At 41.1% G+C, this 21430-nt stretch overlaps 1 protein-coding gene across 1 annotated transcript in view; it reads right to left on the bottom strand.

The window, feature by feature from the left end:
- LOC137460365 (phosphoglucomutase-like protein 5) overlaps window positions 1-21430 on the bottom strand; it is a gene marked incomplete at its 5' end in the record, with an annotated part of 77229 nt that overhangs the window by 13912 nt on the left and 41887 nt on the right. Inside the window, 4 exons of the mRNA XM_068170751.1 lie at window positions 2375-2558; window positions 2903-2938; window positions 3486-3621; window positions 14032-14147. Of these exons, the coding sequence (XP_068026852.1) occupies window positions 2375-2558; window positions 2903-2938; window positions 3486-3621; window positions 14032-14147 (472 nt within the window). The remainder of the gene's footprint in view (window positions 1-2374; window positions 2559-2902; window positions 2939-3485; window positions 3622-14031; window positions 14148-21430) is intronic.

Below are 21430 nucleotides of genomic sequence, written 5' to 3'. Positions count from 1 at the left end.
GTAAATTTGCAGATGACGCCAAGTTGGGAGCAGATGTTGGTTGGTTAGAGGATGAAAGGGCTCTCCAGAGGGACTTTGACAGGCTGGACAGATGGGCAGAGTCCAGTGTGATGCCATTCAACAAGTCCAAGTGCCAGGTGCTGTACTTTGGCCACAACAACGCCATGTAGCAAAACGGGCTGGGGTCAGAGTGGCTGGAGAGCTGCCAAACAGAGAGGGACATGGGGGTACTGATTGACAGTTGGCTGAATATGAACCAGCAGTGTGCCCAGGTGGCCAAGAGGGCCAATGGCATCCTGGCATGCATCAAGAATAGTGTGGCCAGCAGGAGCAGGGAAGTCTTTGTGCCCCTGTACTCAGCACTGGCTAGGCCACACCTTGAGTCCTGTGTACAGTTCTGGGCCTCTCAATTTAAGAAGGACATTGAGACTCTTGAACGTGTCCAGATAAGGGCAATGAGGCTGGGGAGAGGCCTTGAGCACAAGCCCTATGAGGAGAGGCTGAGGGAGCTGGGATTGTTTAGCCTGGAGAAGAGGAGGCTCAGGGGAGACCTTATTGCTGTCTACAACTACCTGAAGGGAGGTTGTAGCCAGGAGGGGGTTGGTCTCTTCTCCCAGGCAGCCAGCACCAGAACAAGGGGACACAGTCTCAAGCTGCGCCAGGGGAAGTTTAGGCTCAAGGTGAGGAGAACGTTCTCCACAGAGAGAGTCATTAGTCATTGGAATGGGGTGCCCAGGGAGGTGGTAGAGTCACCATCCCTGGAGGTGTTCAAGAGGGGATTGGATGTGGCACGTGGTGCCATGGTTTAGTAGGCATGAGGTCTTGGGTGACAGGTTGGACTTGATGATCTTTCAGGTCTCTTCCAACCTTGGTGATTCTATGATTCTGTAATGGTAGTTACATTTTCTTATGGGAACAGGCAATTTTTTTTCTTGGGGGGAATGTAGAAAATGGTGAGTACATCACTGATATTGAGTATTGCAAATATTTATTTTAGGTAAATTGGACCTGCTTATGGATATTGGTGAGCTGTGTGGAAACTCTGAAACAAAATTATATACCATGGCTAATCCACTGGCTTTGAAGCTGATATGGAAATGGAACTTCATAGGGATTTCTTTTACATTAGAATCCAGTAACAGCCAACTGATGTATTACTATGAAGTAGTCAGAAAATTCAATGTTCTACACATTGCACTATGTAGCATGCTTTTTAGTGGTTTGGGGGTGTTTTTGAATTATCAATTTCATAATTAAATGAATAATAATAAATGAGCATGAACAAAAGTAAGCAGAAAAAGCAAAATACACTAGGCTTTTGAAAAACATTAAAGTATGGTGGCAGGAAATAAAAAACAACACCAGTAGCTGCACAATGTTATAATAGATACATATACATAAACTACAAGCATGTAAAATTCTTATCTATTTACTTCAAAATACTTCAATTATCACACTTTTCATTTATGAACCCTTGAGCTTCCCCTAAGCCAAGAAGGGCTTTCAGAGTCGTGTTTCTGTTTGTGTTACACGGTAATATGATTAGCAATTATATTCCAATTTAGGACAAGAGTTTTGGATAAGAACCAAAGGAAGGAGAAGTGCACTGAAAATGCGAAAGCTGGGGTTGTGTTTTTTTCAGAAGTGACACGGGCCTAAGTCTGCCATGCCTGTAATTTTCCAATAGACCTAGATACGACAATTATCCTCATATCCTGTTTCAGCAGTAACATGCACAAAGACAGCAGCTCAGTGCCAGGTGGACTGCTTCTGTTTTCTGGATGCAATGATGAATGGAAACTATAAAGACTGAGCAGACTGGCATGACAGTTTTAATGACTTATAACATCATTTGCTAGAGTCTGGTCAGGTCAAGTAATTTACAAACCAGAGAAATTAGGACAGGGTTCACATTCAGTACATTTCAACACACATTTACACATGGCAAATATACTTGGCTAGTTCTGAGCACATCATGGATATCAGAATTCTGAAGGCTCAGTTTGAACTGCACTTCTTGATACCTAGGAAACCTCATTATGGACAGAGTCCAAGAGTAACACAGAACCTTGTATTGTTCAGGAAAAGGAACTTTCCCTGTATGTGCACTGCTGTCAACAGGGACTCCATCCTCTCCTACATTTTCTGCATCACTACTGCCTCCAGTTATCCTTAGTAAGTGCAAGCTCAACCAGAGGTGGATTATCTTATCCAGAATGAGCTAATCTTAAGTAGGAAATGTGGTATCTATCAGAACAAAGAAAACACCATTCTATAAATAAACAGAGAGGCTTGCTAGCTGACTGTGAGAACAATGCTGTTAAAGAAAATATGACAGCTGCCAAACTTTGGTACTCCATCACTAGAGCCATACCTGTCTTTTGGTCACAGTGCCATCCACAGGATCTATGTACTCAAAGCTGTCTGTTCTTTCCACACTGTAGATACTGTTACCCACGGCAAACTGCTGATGGCTGAATGACTTGTCAGTGATCAAAGCCTCTAGGTCTCTCATTATGAAATATGCTGTTCTGGGTTCCAGTGCTTCATAGTCAAACCTTGCACATATGTAAAGAAAATAAAATCAAGCAATTAAGCTCCCTACAGCTGAGAAAAGAGTTCTGTGAAAGCAGATATACACACAATTGGCAACTGGACCACTGAAGTACCGATTGCAAATTAAACAGACCAGCACATGCATGCAAGTCTTGTGCAATCTGACCATTGTATTCACGCACCACTGTTCTACACTGTCCACTTGACTCTGAGTCAACAGAAATAATTTAGAAAATGCGCGGTTTCTAAAGTAGCACAGAAAACGTCACCCAGCTTTTTGAATTAAGGACACAATTGGTGCAGTGCTCAACAGCCAAGCGAAATAAAGAAAACTGTGTCTGAAGACCTCCAGATATGTGAACTCCTTTGGATTAAGTCTATTCTGAGAGAAAAAAGAGAAGTAGAAGATAAGATGTAAATGACAGTTAGAATTCACACTTTTGAGACTTTTACAAAAATGAGTCAATGTACCAATCATTGGAGGAGTTCTCCTGAATTAAGAGTAGCCATAGTTCCAGTTCTCATTAAAACACTGTCACATAGAAGTACACACATAGACAAATGCATGAGTAAAATCTTCCTGCGATTTTCTGTATTTTTTTTTCCCCCCAACACCATGTAAGCAGCTATGCCCACAGATTTCACAAGTAAATAATCCAAATCTTTCTGCCAGAAAATTCAATTACTCATATACTGCAAGTGGCAATACATTCTGCTCCTTCAGTAAACAAATAACTTCTGTTGCTGCTTTATTTATCAGGAAAAAACCTGCCTACAGAACAGTGGCATTCTGCAGCAGACTTTTTATTCTGTGGACACAGCAAAGACACACCACAATGCAGCTGAGCACAGCTAAACAAGCCATGGTTGTAGCAGAATTGTCCTATTGACTGCATTAAGTTCCTGCATCTTTTCCTCATTCTTCTTACCTGCAGTAGTAGTGCCGGCCAAATTTTGCCCAGTGATCCCTGACAATGTCCTCCACACTCTGTTTCCGAGCTGCTAGGATTGAGAGCCAAACTAGCACAGCCCATAGTCCGTCTTTCTCACGAAGGTGATCAGACCCTGAAGACACATATGTAAACCACAGTATTTAGTATCACTGACTATCAGAAAACAACATAGGCAAATGTCTCATTATACATCTTATGCATCACACAACCGTAAGCAATACAACTAACCTCAACAACTCTGATATCTTCCAGACAAAGAATCAGAACTAATGTTTAATATGTGATTTATTTATATATTACAAAGTCCATACTCTTAAGATGAAATAAAATTATGCAGAAGTATTTCAACAGAAATGGTAGTAGTAGGAAAGCATTTTCGACCACGATTCCTGCTCACTGATAAACAGGGTGTTTTCACATCTTCACTACTGTTTCCCAGAACTGGGTTAGATATGCAAACCCTTGGCCATATAACATTCTGAGTTATATGAGTCAAGTTTCATAGCATCACCTTATCTTGGCAGATGTTCAAATGTCAAGCTGCAGAGAAAGGATTTTCCTATTCCATGAAAAATGAAGATTTACAGAATGCTCATGAACTCCCACCAGGATGAAAAACAAGGGACTAAAGAAATATTTCTGGATAAAAATATAACAAACCTGAGAACAGTATTCCTCCCCCTTTCTATATATCCCCATAACTCTCAGTGGTAAAGATGCTTGCATGCTCAGATTTATGGCCCTTCCTAGGCTTATATTTGTGAAAAGAGAAATGGTTTCAACAATGAAGCCTAAGAACAATTTTGCAATACTGTACAGAATTTTACACACGCTCTTAGATATGGGAGGCACACATTCAGGTCTATTATCTGAATTCAGAAGAGGACAGACTTGATCTTGCACGTCCCATGTTCAAAGCCAAAATGCCAACTGGCAGTAATAGGTTGCTCTGTAATGGACATGCAATGTGTCTTAACCAGAAGTATTTCTATGAAGCACAGCTCTGCCTGTTAAAACTGGAACCTATCAATCAGCATAAGTTTCAATAAAGTCAGTATTTCCTAGCAAAAAACTGTTTCATAGGAAGATTTATGGTCATTTTAGCAAATGCCCTCAGCTTTTCAATAATTCAGAACAAACTTTTGTGGCAATATGTATCTCACCCAGGTTACAAAAAAAATCCCAAGGAATCACACCTGACAACTAATACAAAGTAAAATCCAAGAGATCAGTCACTCAGTAGATACCGATGATAACTGCAGAAGCTAATGAACTCCAGAAACTCCAAGAGACATCAAATATTGCTCTGGCATAGTAATACTACATCTGGTTGATGCCTGCTCACCGTGATCTTGTAATTTGCTGTTCAGTTGCACATTGTTGAAATTCTGTGTACAAAGCAAGTGCAGTAATTCTCATGTTTTGGTTCTTTTTCTATGAATTACTTATTGATCAGAGAGGCAACCACTTGGACTGTCTGTGACCTTAGAAGATGTTTAGAAAAATTCTCCAAAAGTCTTAGGTTGAAGGCATGTTTTATGAAATATTCTCCTTCCTCAAATCCAAAATCCTGTGACAGCTCTGCAGTGATGTATTTTATGTAATAGCCTGCAAGGTCTACAAAGCCATCTGTTAAAATGGTTGTGTTTTGCTACTGGCAGAAGATATGATTCCCAGAACATAAATTGATACACTGAAGCTGTTAATCCTACCAAAAAAGAGTCAATAGAAAATTAGACATATAAGGAAAACACCAAGAGATCCACTGTGATTCCTAAGGCTAAGTCTTGGCATTCATCTGGTGTCCAGTCACTGCTGCTGCCTTGGACTTGGAGTCCTTGTTGGGAGAGAGCAAAAGTCACAGTAGGAGCTGCTACATATACGTATTTGCTAAAAGCTCATCATCCTGGGCCTGCCAGTGCTCTGCCTCTTCACTGAGTCTTGTATTGCATACAACCTCCAACATGCTGAATTTAACATTAAGAAAGTTAACCAGCACAGAGTTGATGAAAAGCAAATTACTATTTCAGCAAAGTATCAGAGTTGTATAGGAATGCTTACTGAAGAGGAAAAAAAATTTACATGATATTGTGTTTGTGTCTACAAGTTAGGTAATGCAGAAAACCAGGACACTGAATGCTGTAGATGGATTTAAGAGCTGAGACAGAGAGTAATGTTTCTTTGCATTTCCAAAATAGCAGTCATGATAGTAAGAATACTTCCTTTCTGCCACTTTTTATCTGCCTTTATCTTTAACTGCTGCTCCTATAGGGCAGTCTCCTATGACAATAGCTAGACCTATGGGCTCAAGGAGCTGCTGCAGAAAGAGACAGCTTTCTCTATTCCCTACTTGAGTCCCAGCTGCTGTGAAATCATAGAGTGCCAACTAAGCAGAAGGAAAAAAGGCAGGGTTATTTATGAGCTCTCATAGCTTTGCAAATCGGTCTAAGAAGAAAGGGGGTGGGGCAGGAGAGGGGGAACAATGTCCCTCCACCGACAATTAGCCCTTTGGGCCACATGTTCTGTACTTCCTCATTGAAATAATACACTAGATCAGCAGAGGGATGCCTTCCACAGAAACACCAGCAATATGGACTATGGCTAATAACCTCACCTTACTTGTAGGCAAAGCAGACAGCATCGTCACAATCATTGTTACTGTAGTCAAGAATATGTTCCCAGATAACAGGGCAGGTTTCTGCCATTGACATCAAAGAGTCCTAGAGCTGTCCCTTCCCACCTGTTTTCATTGTTCTAGTAGCAGCAGGAAAAGTTACTAGGCCACCACAGAGGCTGGGGACTCCCTAGAGTCTGTGAGCACTGGAGGCTCCCCAAGGCTGGCAGGGAAGGGCCCAGCAGCCAGAGCCCATCCCATCAACCCAACTAGGAGCAGGGCAGGCCAGGGGCCACTGGGGAAGCAAGCCCCAGTCCCAAATATTAGGCACATCCCTGGGGATAGGCTGAGGACAGGGCCAGTATGTGAAACCATAGGTAGGTCTAGCGCAGGGGGACCATGGCTGGGTAGGACAGCAACTTAAATGGCATGTCTCAACAGATACCAGCAAGAAGTGGAGACATGGTATTGAGCTAGGCCCCTCAGCAATGTAAACAATAATTGTTTTCCTCTTGTGTAACACTGCAGTAACAGTAGACACAACATTCACTCAACAGAACAGTCTGTATATCATGACATGTGCAATGGTGTGAACACCAAAGAAGAGATGAGTTTTGACTTAACAAACAGTGAAACATGGACAGAATTTTTAGAAATTTCTCTGCTATGCTCAGACTTGCTCTGGCATGGCTCAAGCTCATAAATCTCTATGAAGGGGGATGAGTGTACACAAATATTGTGATCAATTTTACAGCTATAGCATGTGCTGTGTCCTCGTGTGTCCTTCAGGAATACATACAGATTGTTCCTTCTTTGAAGAAAGAAAGAACTGGAAGAAAAGTAACCCAGAGGCAAAAGTCTGGATTGAAAAACTGGGAACAACCCAAGTGCTCCAGAATCAAAAGGTACCAAATCAAATGTTAATACAGGGGCAATAATTCTGTGTGCCCAAGAAGTGTCTTAGTTTGTTATTCCTAATAGGAAGAAAACTGACACCTGAGATTTGTCAGCGTGTGTTTATTCTGACTCTTCTATTTCTCCACCATATCCATCAACTGCACATATGTTGCCCTATTTATTGCCCTTTATCCTTTTAGCAAAGAATGTCAGGGGTTGGAAGGGATCTTGAAAGATCATCTGCTCCAGCCCTCCTGACAAAGCAGGATCACCTAGGGTAGGTCATACAGGAATGCATCTGGGTGCGTTTTGAATGTCTTCAGAGACATTTTCTTGGTAACCTGTTACAGTGCTGTCACCCTCACAGTGAAAAAGCTTTTCCTTATGTTCGTGTGGAACCTCCTATGCTTCAGCTAGCACCATTGCCCCTTGTCCTGATGTTGGACATCACTGAGAAGATCCTGGCTTTATTGCCATTCACATATTTATAAACAGGAATGAGGTCTCCTCTCAGACTCCTCTTCTTCAAGCTCACTCAGCCTCAGATGTTCCACTCCTTAAATCATCTTTGTGGGTCTACACAGGACTCTTTCAAGCAGGTGCTAACCTGGACATTTCCTGGCGTCCAGATGATCCAGGTAAACATGTACCATGTGTAACTAACCTTGTAACACACCTGTGAACTGTGTGTGCCCCTGGCCATGTTTGGATATGACCCATTCTATAGGTTCAGCTATCAGGTTTATCTGTTACCAAGGGGCATTAATCGTATTGGGACAGTATTTAAACTACCAGAGAAGGTAGGCAATTTGCCTTGTTCTCACCCAGAAAGCAACAAGACCCAAATGCTGCTAGGGCTGCAGCTGAAGAGCCTGCCCTAGCAGGCAAACCACACCTGGGCCTTGCACCTGGAACAAGGCAACCAACACTCCGAGAGCCCTGTGCCAAAGGCAGGAAGGGGAAAAGCCTTGAGAGAACCGAATCCCAGAAGAGCTGCACTGCTACAGCCTGTGAACTGCACGCAGGAGGAGAGAGGTTCCTTAGCCCTCTCCAAGCCAAGAGCTGTTTGAAATTACAGTTACAGCATCTGGGAAGATAACAGACAAAGGTGCAAGCCATGACTACCCAGGTGGTTTGCCACAGAATCCCCCTCGTGGGAAACTGCAGATCACAGCACCTTCATTTCCAGTTTAAATTGTGGTATTGGAAAAGTCTCAGATTTGTGCTTAAATCATTTAACTGTTTTCATATGTGGAATATGTTACCCACAATCAAATAACAGAACCTGTAAATATACCTTGTAAATAAGTTACAGTGGCATATGAAGATACCACCACCAGAAATATTAAATATAAAATATATATTTTATTGCACTCGTAAAGAAGATGTTCCACTCTCTTAATAATTTCTGTGACTTTGTGCTGGACTCTTTCAAGCAGCTCCCTGTCCTTCTTGAACTCAGGGGCCCAGAACTGGACACAATATTCCAGACGCAGTCTCACCAGGGCGGGGTAGAGAGGGAGGAGAAGCTGTCTCCACCTACTAACCACACCCATTCTAATGCACCCCAGAATGGCATTGGCCTTCTTGGCCACAAGAGCACATTGCTGGCTCATGGTCAACCTTCCATCTACTAGGACCCACAGGTCCTTTTTCCTTTCACTCCTCTCCACCAGGTCAGTCCCCCGCTTACACTGATACCTGGGGTTGTTCTTTCCCAGGTGCAAGACTCTACACGTGCCCTTATTGAATTTCATTAAATTTCTCCCTGCCCAACTCTCCAATCTGAATGGCAGCACAACCCCCTGGTGGAGTGTCAGCCACTCCACACAGTTCTGTGTCATCAGCAAACTTGCTTACAGCGCACTCTGTGCCCTCATCCAGGTCATTGATGAATATATTGAATAGTACGGGTCCCAGTACAGACCCCTGAGGGACTCCATTAGATACATGCTTCCAGCTGGACTCCAATCCATTGATCACGACTCTTTGACTTCTTTTCTTCAATTATTCTCAATCCACCTTACTGCCCAATTGTCCAGACCACACTTCCTCAGTTTAGCTGCAAGGATGCTGTAGGACACAGTGTCAAACGCTTTACTGAAATCAGCATAAACCACATCTACTGCTCAATGATCATTTGTCCACCTGGTTATGTCCTCATAACAGGCTGTCAGTTTGATCAAACATGATTTCCCCTAGGTAAAACCATATATTCCAATCTATCCTATCCTATCCTATCCTATCCTATCCTATCCTATCCTATCCTATCCTATCCTATCCTATCCTATCCTATCCTATCCTATCCTATTCCTGGAATTCTGTTAGCCAACTCTGTTCCATTGTCTGTAGTTACCTGCTTTTCTTCTCTCTCTGACTCCTGACTGCCCAGTTGACATGGTATGAACTCTAGGGAGGGAGCTCATTCTGATGCTTTAGGTCAGGTAATACCATTCTTCTTTGCTGCTGTGGATCTGCAGGGACAGAGTTGTCTAAAGGGATTAAGTTTAAGGTGTAACAACTATATATGCCTGAGATTGCAATAGTAATACTCCTCCTGGCTTGCTGAGGGCTCTCAGCAATCTCAGGGTAATTCCTAATGCTATTTTAAATAGAAACATCCAAAGCATTAATGAATTCTGGACTGTGTTTAAGGAGACAAAGCAGAAAGAGACAACAGAACAAAGGATTCAACAACTATTTTTCTGATTATCCCATTATGCTTAATTAGTCCTTAGTAAGGGAAATTACAGCAACTGCGGCTGCTTGGACAAATTATTGTCAAGGTAATTTGTAACATATTTCTCCATACAGAAGAGGCAAAAGTTATATTTTACTACTACAATCAATTGCTATAGCTGGACTCAGGAGTAAACAATCTGGGAAAAACTCTCAGAGTGTGTACCCATCTGTAAAAAAGTACGAAACTTAAACAGGCTTAAATTGAAATAAAGCTTTGAGAGGCAATAGCCTGAAAAACAAAGTGAGATTGTGTAAAAATGTTCATATTATGGTTTTTCTGAAACTGGAAAGCTTGGGCACGGTGTCTGTCTTCTACATATCTAACTTACTCTGTATCTGAGATTTTCTCTCTGTCTGATTTACTCTGCATCTGAGACAGTAAGCCCTGAGGGTCAAATGTCCAGATTGAAAATAACCGCTTTTCCCTAAATTAGTCACCCCTGTCTACTACAGTGTGTTCTGTACACCTGATTATAAAACAAAAATCTGTCTAAAGCAATTATATAAATCCATAGTAATAATTCTGCTTGCACACACTCGTGAGTCACACAAACTTATCCTCCAACAACCTGAAACTTGTTATTTTAGGCAAATGGAGATTTAGGAACATTGTGATCTGTTGCTTTATTCAAGTTGATGAGATTACTTTAGATTTCTGTTACTGTAACAGATATCACCACAAAGCTCTTTTAAGGTTTTACCATATTTGATATTTCAGCAGTACAATTTTATATTCTCCACTAGTATTGCTTCTACTTGATCTTGCTGGAGAAGGCAGCTGATGTTAATAGCATCTGGAAATGCAGAGATGAAGCATGCATATTTATGAAAGATGCAGCAATTACTGAAGTGTCTTCAACTGCAGAAAGATGAAATAAAACACATAGCTCTACTAATCCTGCTTGTTTGCTAATGAAATTTAAAAACTAATCACTGCTCCTGACACCCTTCTCTGAACTGTGTCCTGGGTATTAGTCAGAGAACCAGAAAGCTACTAACCTCATCTGACAACCTCCCCACACTGCTACAAAAATGGAAGAAGTTTGTAAAATATTGGTTGAGTTCCAAGATCAGCTGCCAGAAAACAAGTCTGGGAAACACAGCCCTATGGGATGTTTTCAAAATCTTTTGTCCTTTTATAGCAGAGAATTTGCTTTAATTTACTTGCCAGAGCAAAATCCCTTATGTTATAAAACCAGGGCTCAGTAATATTTGGAAATTCCATCTGAGCTGTATTACCTGGGTACACAAGCAATAAGTCTCCAGTGCTGTTTGGCTTGTTTGACAATAAAAGTGGATCTGTAAAACCTCCTGTTTGCACAGAGCAGCAAGTTTTCCACTCTGATCAGCTACTTGGTACATTTCTTCAAGTATTCCACATTGAAAGCTAACAAGTTTCAGTTCCCTAAACAGGCATGATTGAAGGGAAAGCTGCAGATTTGATCTAAATGCCCAATACCAGCAGAAACTTGTGAGGGTCATGCAGCTTAGAATATTACTAAAAGATCCTCAAGAGGGTAAACATTTACTGCTAAAAACAGCTCAAATGGCTAAAGTATTGGTCATCCACAGACCTGACTTCATTTTACAAATAAACCTGCTGGCATATGAGAAATTTTGAGACAGATGGATTGAATTGAAGTGTGATAAGGAAACTGAGGCAAGGAGAAAAACAAACTCAAGGTATTGTAGTCATTGCATAATTGCCCTGTAGGTGCTCCCATGGTTCATTTACACAGCACATACATACACACTGAGGAATTTAAACCCAGTGCTCAAGTTGTCTGGATGCCCATGGAATTGAATCTTGAAGGTTAACATTAGCCTTTAGATGGCATTGGCTTAAATGGGAGGTCGGGAGGCTTTCTCTTCTGAATTGCTGCAGGTACAACAAAGCTTATCTGACCAGAACATGCTGGAATGCACAGACTAGATAGTGCTGTAAAGCAGTTTTTTATTCTGCCCAGCATTACGTTGTTTAAGCACCCTTAGAATTCCCAAGAGACAGCATTTATGAGCAATCTGAAGAATTAATGATAGGAGAACCACACTAAGACCGGAACACAGAGAGCATTAGGACTGCAGAGACTGGTCTGAGTACACGAGATGGAATCTGTAAAATCAGAAGAGAAGCTCTAGGGCAAAATGCCATAGGTTTATGGCCCTACAGATGGATACAAGCAAAGGAAAAACATTAGTCTAAGAAGAGACAGAGGAATTATCTTACATGCCTACAAGAACAGAAAAAATCCAGAGGCCCTTCCTTGACCTCTGTGAGACATGTGCCTTTCTTCCCCAACTTTAACAGCCGTCTGATGCTCAGGGTGATAAAACTATGCCAGTGCAGATCACAATGCCCTCAGTGTTTCAGTAGATAAAGCCCTGACACCACTTTTCTTGATTTCCATATAACTGATGTGCAGGCAGAGGTGCACTAATGCCTGGAACAGTCTACTTAACAAGATCTGAACATGCCTCTCCAGTGTGCCAAGGAAATTCATGTTCTGTTTTGTTGGTTGGGTGTTTTTTTTCATAAATGCACCATAAAATTTTCATGACAAGTTTCCTAAAAGGAGACAAGGCTTCTACTAAGCAACCATAGACTCTCCTTTCTGAGACAAAAAGCGTATGCAAGAATTGCATTCAACATCACCAGAAGATGATCTAAAGAGCCTTATTTCCAAAACATCAGTATGCAAGAGGCGGTAGTTTGTTGTGGCTTAGGGCACACAGAAAGGCCACCCCTGACTGTTTTACTACAATTAGAAACATACACAGCAGTAGATGCTGCACTCAATGGGTGAAGGTACCCAGATGTACTTCAGCCAATGGGAACTCACCATCAAACTCTTGCAAGCTCCTTCCAGTCAAAACCCACACTTCCCTTTCTCCCACATGATGATGAAGGCAAGGATTTTCTGCAAATAATTTGGGTGCTAATAAGGTCATACCAATGTTTCAAACCCACTCAAGTTTCATAGAAACATCTGGGTTTAGATAAGCAGGAGAAGGCTCAATATTAAAAGGGAAAGGGGTACAGAATTGGCCTGGTGAAAAGGTATCAAAAACCAGTGAGAGTTTAAAACTCCCCAGTCCAAACTTCTCATAGGCAAATGGGGCAGAACAAATGGCGGTATATTTCAAAAGGTGCAAGATCTTGCCAACCCTCTCTCCATGGTACAGCTCACTCAATGGCTTTGCAGAACAGGCTTTGAAAACACCTATTCAAAAGATATATTCAAGACAATACAAATCTGTGCCAGTCACAGCCATTAAGTCAAGGCACCCCAGATGCCAATGTTGGGACACTGGCTCCCATTCACAAGCAGAGGAAAGTAACAATCATTACTAATTTCAATTCTCTCACTTTTTACAGACAGACACACAAAGAAATTTAACACAATTCTGGTTCTTCTATCATAGTTCATTTGGATGCTTAAAGACCACTAAGGACAGGCTAACACATAAAGTGGCATGTCATTAGTCAAGTGATTGACTGTGTTATGGGTACATGCTCTTTCAAAAAGAATTTGTAACATATCCCTATTGGCAAATAAAGATAAGAACTCAGGAAAGAAAAAAAGAAACACAATTAATTTTTTTTCAGCTTTTCTCACAAAACAAAACTGTGCTTTTGCAGCTTTATAGACAACATTTTTTGTTTGCTTTAATGCTTCCTGCAGTACTGAGTTCTGCATTCTATTGTTTGACTGGTCATTGGGACAGGTAAATGAGAAATACTTAGGGAACACAGATGTCAGGATATAACTAAATATCTTCTAATGATGATTTTATCTGAGCTTTGGTAATTGTGATGTTCCAAAAGGGGCACTTGCAATGGATTTGATCAGACATACCATTAGACATACTTCATGTGTTGAATCACATTAAGGAAAACCATGTGGATTTTCCATACAGGCAAAATCCCTCCAAATGCTGGTGCGGTCTCTGAAGGTAGTATTACAGTGGAACCAGAGAGACCTTTCTGCATAATGTTCAAGTCATAAGAGAGTGCCAGGCACCTCCAAAAGCTGGATAGGCAGTGATAAGAATGCTTCTGAATGTCCACATTCCTCATTTCTTTATACCTTAAGGTACTTGGCACCAGAGTAGCAAGAAGACTCTCAAGATGTGAACAAATGACAGTTCTCTGTTCCAGCACAAGAGAGAGTTAATATTCTGGTTCTTTTGGCTTTGACTTCAGGTACCCAGAAAAACTAACAGTTGTCATTAAAAGTCTGTGGAGATGATTGATTATGTGCCACTTACCAGTGCCAAAGCTCTCCTCTCCACAAAGAGAGCAACGTCCAGAGTCCATAAGATTGGAAAAATATCTCCACCCCGCTGGTGTCTCATACACAGGGACCTTCATGACTTTTGCCACTCTGGAAAGACACAATAAAACATCACATGATTGAGACATTATTTTTTGCACACATGGCCTGAGATCTGTTGAGGAATATTTTAGTTCTTGCTACATCTCCTGACAGCTGGGCTGTAACTTAAAATAAAAATTAAAGCACCCAATGGCAGAGATCAAGAGATCCATTCAAACCAATCCTTGTCTCAGAATCTGACTTTAACCAGAACTCAGGTATATTTATAGACTAAGTGAAGCATTTTGGAAAATTCAGGACCTGAGCTCAATAGACCTTACCAGTATCTTTCTTCTGAGACTGACATTAAACAGTCATACTTAAGGAAACACAGTTGTGTTATACTAATATTTTAATAAAAGTTAAAGCATTGTGTTGCAGTACCTTACTTTACCAAACACAGGAAGCCAACAGCAATATTCTTAAAAGACACCTATGCTTCTGTTCATGTGTCCAAAGCCAACTACTTCCATGATATAGCATCTCCTTTAATAAAAAATTTTCTTTCTTAATCTGAGTCTGAACTTACTTTCTCTGTCTCCTCTGATGCACCTCTATGAAACATTCCCACTAGCCAGCTGACGTATCAGTATTTTCAAGAGCCAAAATAAACCACCATACAATACACTAGTGGGAAAAGAAATATTAAGGAAAATGTGTGCCCACTGGTGAACAACATGGGTGCTGTGGTGACAGAGTATACAGAGAGGCAGAGTTACTGAATGCCTCCTTTGCTTCAGTCTTTACTGTTAAGGCTGTCCCTAAGGAATCCCAGTCCCTGAAGGTCACAGAGAACTTCAGAGGAATGAAGATTCTTCTTTAGTTGAGGAGGACTGGGTTACAGATCATCTGGGCAAGTCAGACATCAACAGATCTATGGGATCTGATGGGATCCATCCACAAGTGCTGAGGGAGCTGCCTAAGGTTATTGCTAAGCCACTCTCATGGAGAACAGCAGAGGTGCCTGAAGACTAGAGGATGGCCAGTGTCACTCCAGTCTTTAGTAAAGGGCTAGAAGGAGGACTCAAGAAATGACAGGCTTCATGAAAGGGAAATCATACTTCACCAAACTGATAGCCTTCTACTATGGTGTGACTAGCCAGACACATTTGGGGAGAGCAATAAATGTTGTCTGTCTCAACAAGATATTTTACACTGTTACATAACATCCTGTAACATTCTCATAGCCAAGCTTAGGAAGCGTGGGTGAGAGGAGGGAACACTGAGGTGGATTGAGAACTGGCTGAATGACAGAGCTCAGAGGGTTGTGACCAGGGGTGTAGAACCTAGTCAGAGACCTGTAGCTAGCAGTGTTCCCCAGGGATTAATAGAGAGTCCAGTCTTGTTCAACATAATCATCAATGACCTGGAGGAGAGAACAGAGCATACTCTCACCAAGCATACTTGCTTGCTGATGATACAAGACTGGGAGGAGTAGCTGAGACACCAGAAGGCCATGCTGACATTCAGCAAGGCCTGGACAGGCTGAAGAGATGGGCAGAAGGGGATTTCATGAAGTTCAACAAGGGAAAATATAGAGTACTGCACCTAGGAAGGAATAACCCCATGCGCCAGTACAGGCTACAGGTTGACCTGCTGGAAAACAGCTCCACAGAGGAGGACTTGGGAATCCTAGTGGACAAGTTCATATGCTAGCAGCATGCTCTTGTAGGCAAGAAGGCCAATGGTATCTCAGTTTGTGTTATGAAAAGCATGGCCACCAGGTCAAGGAAGATTCACCTTCCCCTCTACTCTGTCCTCGTTTGGCCACACCTAGAGTATCATTCCCCCATTTTGAACTCGCCAGTTCCATAGTGGCAGGGAAATACCATGGAGGGCTACAGAGATTGTTAGGGCACAGGAGCACCTGTCTTAGGAGGAAAGGACCAAGAGAAGGGATATTTAAATATTTCAAGAGGATAGGGCTGGGGTCTTTTCAGTGGTGCTCAATTATAGGACAAGGGGCAACAAGCACAAACTAGAACGCATTAAGTTCTATCTAAACATAAGGAGAAAATGAGGGTCAGAGAGCACTGGAACAGACTGCTCAGAAATGTTGTAGAGTCTCCTTCTCTGGACTTTCAAAACCTGCCTGGATGTTTTCCTGTGCAACCTGCTCTAGGTAAACCTGCTCTGGCAGCAGGTTTGGTCTAGATAAATGCAGATATCCCTTCAAAATCCTACCATTCTGTGATTCTGCGTAAGCTCTATGTGTTTCCCCTTCCTCACATTGTTAACTGCTAGTTATTCTTGCAATAAGTATAATGCAAAAAATCCTTTCTTGGAAAAAAAAAGCCCACACACACAAGAAAAAACAAATCCTCTAAGGAAACTGCTACCAATCTGGAGTTTATGCAGAATGAATACTGCCATTCTTCTTGTTTCTAATAATATTTGCTTGTTTTCATTGTGTGCCTAGGTTTTTAAGACAAGAAATAATACTTTATATATTGTAGCCATGCAACTAGACTGACTAAAAAGGACTTTACAGGATCCCCAGGATTGCTGCAGCAATCACCAAAAAAGGACTCTTGACATGCAACAATTTAAGTGAATTTAACTGCAGTCAAGTCCAAGCAAAGTAGATTAGTCAAACCGGGATTTAATGCACTTACCACAACCTATCTAAAAATGATGTGTCAAGATGAAAGCAGTCACCTCTCAGATATACAGAGACACCCTTGAGATAGTCCATCTCCCTGTCTTTAAGTAGGTGCATAAGGCAAATGAGATGAAATATCCAAATATTCAATACTGACCCTTTCAAACTCTGCTATATAAATGTACCTAAGTGAAGGTTTAGCTCTCTGAAGGTTTTTCGTCTCTCAGAAGTGTTTAGTTTGTTAGTTAGCACTGGTAGAGACTTTCCAAATCCAATTTTTCTTTCCTTCTTCATGTGATGGTGCCCATTGCTGAGTCTCCTACTATTCGAACTACCTGTTTATTTTTATATGTACATATTCCATCTAAGAAGACTGGTTTTAAATTAGATAGTTTAAGAACTACTGATACTTATTTGAGAAGAGTTGAACAGGTATATGGAGAAAAACAATATCATTACCATGTTTAATCCTTAACTCAGTTTTCATGCCTCTAGTTTAGATGAAGAGGCAAGTGTATACCTCCTTGTATATATACAGCACAGCTCTACCTTTGGCCGCTAGAAATGCTGCTGCATCATGAAGGTTGTACAATGCAGAGCTGAACAGGTTTCTCCCTGGCTCTGCAAAAAGTAAAGAACTTGAAAGGTAACTGCAGGCTGGGAACAGGCCCATATTGCCAAAAAAATAGAAAACAACCAGAAAACAATAGACAACATGTTGGAAGGGCAAACCCAATTCTCTCGAGGTAGCCTAAAAATAGAGCATGAATATTTCTGCTTGCAGAAATGTTCCCACATCCTGGGACTGGTTTTGGAGAAGGAAATCCTTCCCCTTTCACTCTTATGTATTCCCCTAGTCTCAGAGCAAACAGCCTTGGATGAACCTGTCTTGGCCAGCACCAGAGCCTGGAATGGTTTTCAAAGATTTCTATGCACAGAAAATACAGAGGATTCTGTTAGCATTGGGCTTACCTAAACCTAAGCCTTTCCAACAAACAAACATATCATACATATAAACTTATACATAAAAATGTTATAGTGAAATATGACAAATTGCTCCTTGAAATATTTTCTTGTTCTTGACTCTTAAGACTTTAACAGAGTAAATATGTAGAAGAGCAATCAAGTGTATCCTTTTGCTTTTTTCTTGGGTTGTTTTTTTTCCATTTTACTGAACTAAAGAATCATCAGTGAAAGTTTCAATAAATCTAGAATGTGTCTTCATGCAACTCCTAGATGTTTAAGATGAATAATCATCCCTGGAAACATGAGAAGGGGTCCTAAAGAAAGATGCAAAAAAATCTTAAACCTACAGACTCACAGAAATAATGTGCTGTACCAGATCAAACAAATAACAATGACAAGTACAGAAAAATACCCTCAGAGGAAGGAAATCAGTATTTTATAAGTGGGAAATTACTAGATCTTCAAAGCCAGGGAAAACAAAGATTAATTGTGGTAATGGGGAGGGATTTTTAATGCTCCTACATCTACAGCTTTCTAAACAAGAAATATGACTGGTATGCCTTCAGTGCCCAGAAAGTAAAAAAAAGTTTTTCTCCCCACCTTGCATTCATCAATATGCTTTCTGGTAGACAAAATGTCAAAGTAGAGTTTTCAGTCACTCTTACACCAAGCAGCCAGACTTTGTTGCTTTTAAACGACAGCTATGACAAAAGGGTAGTATCTTCTGTGGATCAAATTTTGGAAATTAATGTCTATGTACCACTGAAGATTCCCAGCACTACCTAAAGCTGCTTATGGCTTCATGACAAGATTGGGAGCTATTAAGGCAATGTTTTATTCCACTGGGCAAATAAATGCTTAGGTCTAGGGTTTCTCAAACTTGTAATCCTGCAAGAACAATTGCTGATGAGTCACAGTACAGGATTTTGTTTTATCTGTAACAAATCACAGATACATTAATTACAACCTATGATGTTTTAATAATATACCCTCACAGAATAACTAAAATAAGTCTACATACAGCTTCTTTCTATACATTTACACTGAAGTCTCAAAATCTAGGGAGTAAGAAAAAATGCAAAGATTTTGTTGTCTGTATGAGATGTCTTGGCCACACAGGAAACTGCTTCTCTCAGAAAGTAAGTTTTTATTTTGCAGAGTTCTCACTCATCAGAGTAAATTTTATATGTCCATATCTGTAAGTATAATACATCATCAGCAAGATGCTGATACAGCAGGACTCCTGTAAGGTCAATACCTCAGTCTCCTGAGTTCTCTGGGTGAAGAGGCTAGCTGTCAAAAGGCCCAGTGTGGTGTACAGAATATACCTCCAGGACAATTCAATATAAAAACTGGAAATAAATATGCCATATTAATAGGGTAGTTTTCCTAGTCTATTTATAGTAAAGGCATTCTATTTATGTCTAACCACACAGTTGATATACCTGTGTTTACATGTTCCATGAACTGTGTAGAAGGATTAAAAAAAACATGGCAAATCTGGTTCTTGTCACCTCAGACACTTAATGGGACTGATTTCAAACAGTGTTCTTGCCTGCCTTCTTTCAGCATAGGTGTTCGTAACATCAATGAGATTACACAACAAAGTTTCTTCTATCTAGGTGTAGCACTAATTAGCTCTCGCTAGACTGTGAAACTGTGTGTTTACACCTGGACCTAAACTGAACAGCAATCACCTTAGCTCTTCTGCCCACATATCCATAACATACTCATGGGTAAGCTCAGGAAGTGTGGGCTAGAGAAGTGGACAGCGAGGTGGATTGACAACTGGCTGAACAACAGAGGACAGGTTTGTGATCAACAGTGTGGGGTCAACCTGGAGGCCTGTAGCTAATGGATTTCCCCAGGAGTTAGTACTAGGTCCAGTCCTGTTCAACACATTCATCAACAAACTAGATGAAGGAACAGAGTGTCCTCTCAGCAAGTTTGCTGATGATACAAAACTGGCAAAACTGCCTGACACACCTGAAGGCTGTGCTACCATTCAGCAAGAGATGAACAGGCTGGAGAGCTGGGTAGAGGGCAACCTCACAAAGTTCAACAATGGCAAGCGTAAAGCACTTTACCTGGGGAGAAATAACCCCATTAATTAGAACAGGTTAGAGGTTGACCTGCTGGAAAGCAGCTCAGTGGAGAAGGACCTGGAAATCCTGTTTCACAAGTCCACCATGATCCAGGAATATGCCCCTGTGGCCAAGAAGAGTTGCAGGGAACTACTAGAGAGAGTCCAATGGAAGACCACACAGATGATTAGGGTGCTGGAGAGCCTGTCTTACAATGACAGGCTGAGAGACCTGGGGTATTTTTAAGCCTGGAGAAGAGAAAACTGAGAGGGAATCTTATCAATACTTACAAATATCTAAAGGGTGGATGTCTTTTCAGTGGTGCCCATGGATAGGACAAGGGACAGTGGCCACAAATTAGAACACAGGAGGTTCCACTTGAACTTAAGGAGAAAATTCTTTACTTTGAGGGTGATGGAATGTTGGAACAGGCTGCCCAAAGAAGCTGTGGAGTCTCCTTCTCTGGAGATTTTCAAAACCTGCCTGGACGCGTTCCTGTGAAACCTGATCTAGGAGTATTTGTGTTAGCAGGCAGGCTGGACTAGATGATCACCAGAGGTCCATTCCAACCCCTACCATTCAATGATTCTACACATTTTACAACTCTGTATGAGAGCTAAGGGTATTTATGTTCCAAATATGTTGAAATACTAATTATATTAATGCAGAGGCAGCTGTTTTTAAACAGCCTTTAAAAAAAAAACAAATAATGTGACTTAAAATAAGAATATAAATTAATGTAAGGTGATATAGTTAAATTTACCCTCTTAGTACGCAACTTCTCTCAGTGTTATTTTGAGGAGGTAGTCACACAGTACCTACACTGACCACGCTCTTTTTTCATTAAAACACAAGAAGAACATGTGTAATGCAACCACAAGACACAGTTTGAGTTATTTATTCACTAGATAACAGAACCATTGGAGATTTCAGTACCAACACAGAATTGTTAAGTCAATTCTTGAGTTCTACAGTAATTCTCACCGAAGCATAAGCTGGCAGGTACACAAAAAAAGGTAACAATGAACATAATAATAAAGATCAGAATTTGTGAAAATTCCCTATCATGAACAGACAAAAAAAAAAAAAAAAAAAGAAAAAAAAAAAAGCACTAAACAGCTAATTCTAAAATTGTCTTTCAAGTCTTAATGAATTAATTTGGAAAACTTATCTGTTCTGCATTAGGCATCTGGACTACTTATTGTACAATTGCACATCTGAATACCCCAGATTTTCTTCTTTATACTTCATAGTCATATGCATGTTGCCTAACTAGGAAAATAGAGGTGTCCTGGTTTGAGGCCAGGCAGATCCTCTCTTGCCCCTGACAGGGGCAAAAGAATGACACTCACACAAATGGATTGCAGAAGTGATGGAAAGTTTAAATGGAAAAGCCACAAGCATAGAGACAAAAAATACCCCAAAGCATACAGAATCCCTTCCAGCACACCCAAGACTTCCCATCTCCCCACCTGAGGGTACACCCAAAAACCCCCAGGCACTTTCTTCACATACTCCACCCCCCCCACTGCTAGGCTAGTCTCAGGCTGGCCAGGTCTGAGACTGCCCCTCCCCACTTCTCCTCTTGGCATTAGGCCAAGCCATGCCTAAGAGGCCTTGAGATACTCTCCTACCATTAC

Source organism: Melanerpes formicivorus, unplaced genomic scaffold (assembly GCF_026170545.1).
Source record: "Melanerpes formicivorus ecotype bairdi unplaced genomic scaffold, bMelFor1.0.p_v2 SCAF_558, whole genome shotgun sequence".
Lineage (NCBI taxonomy): Eukaryota > Metazoa > Chordata > Aves > Piciformes > Picidae > Melanerpes > Melanerpes formicivorus.
The sequence above is the reverse complement of the archived record's forward strand: the minus strand, read 5'-3'. Positions and strand labels throughout refer to the sequence as shown.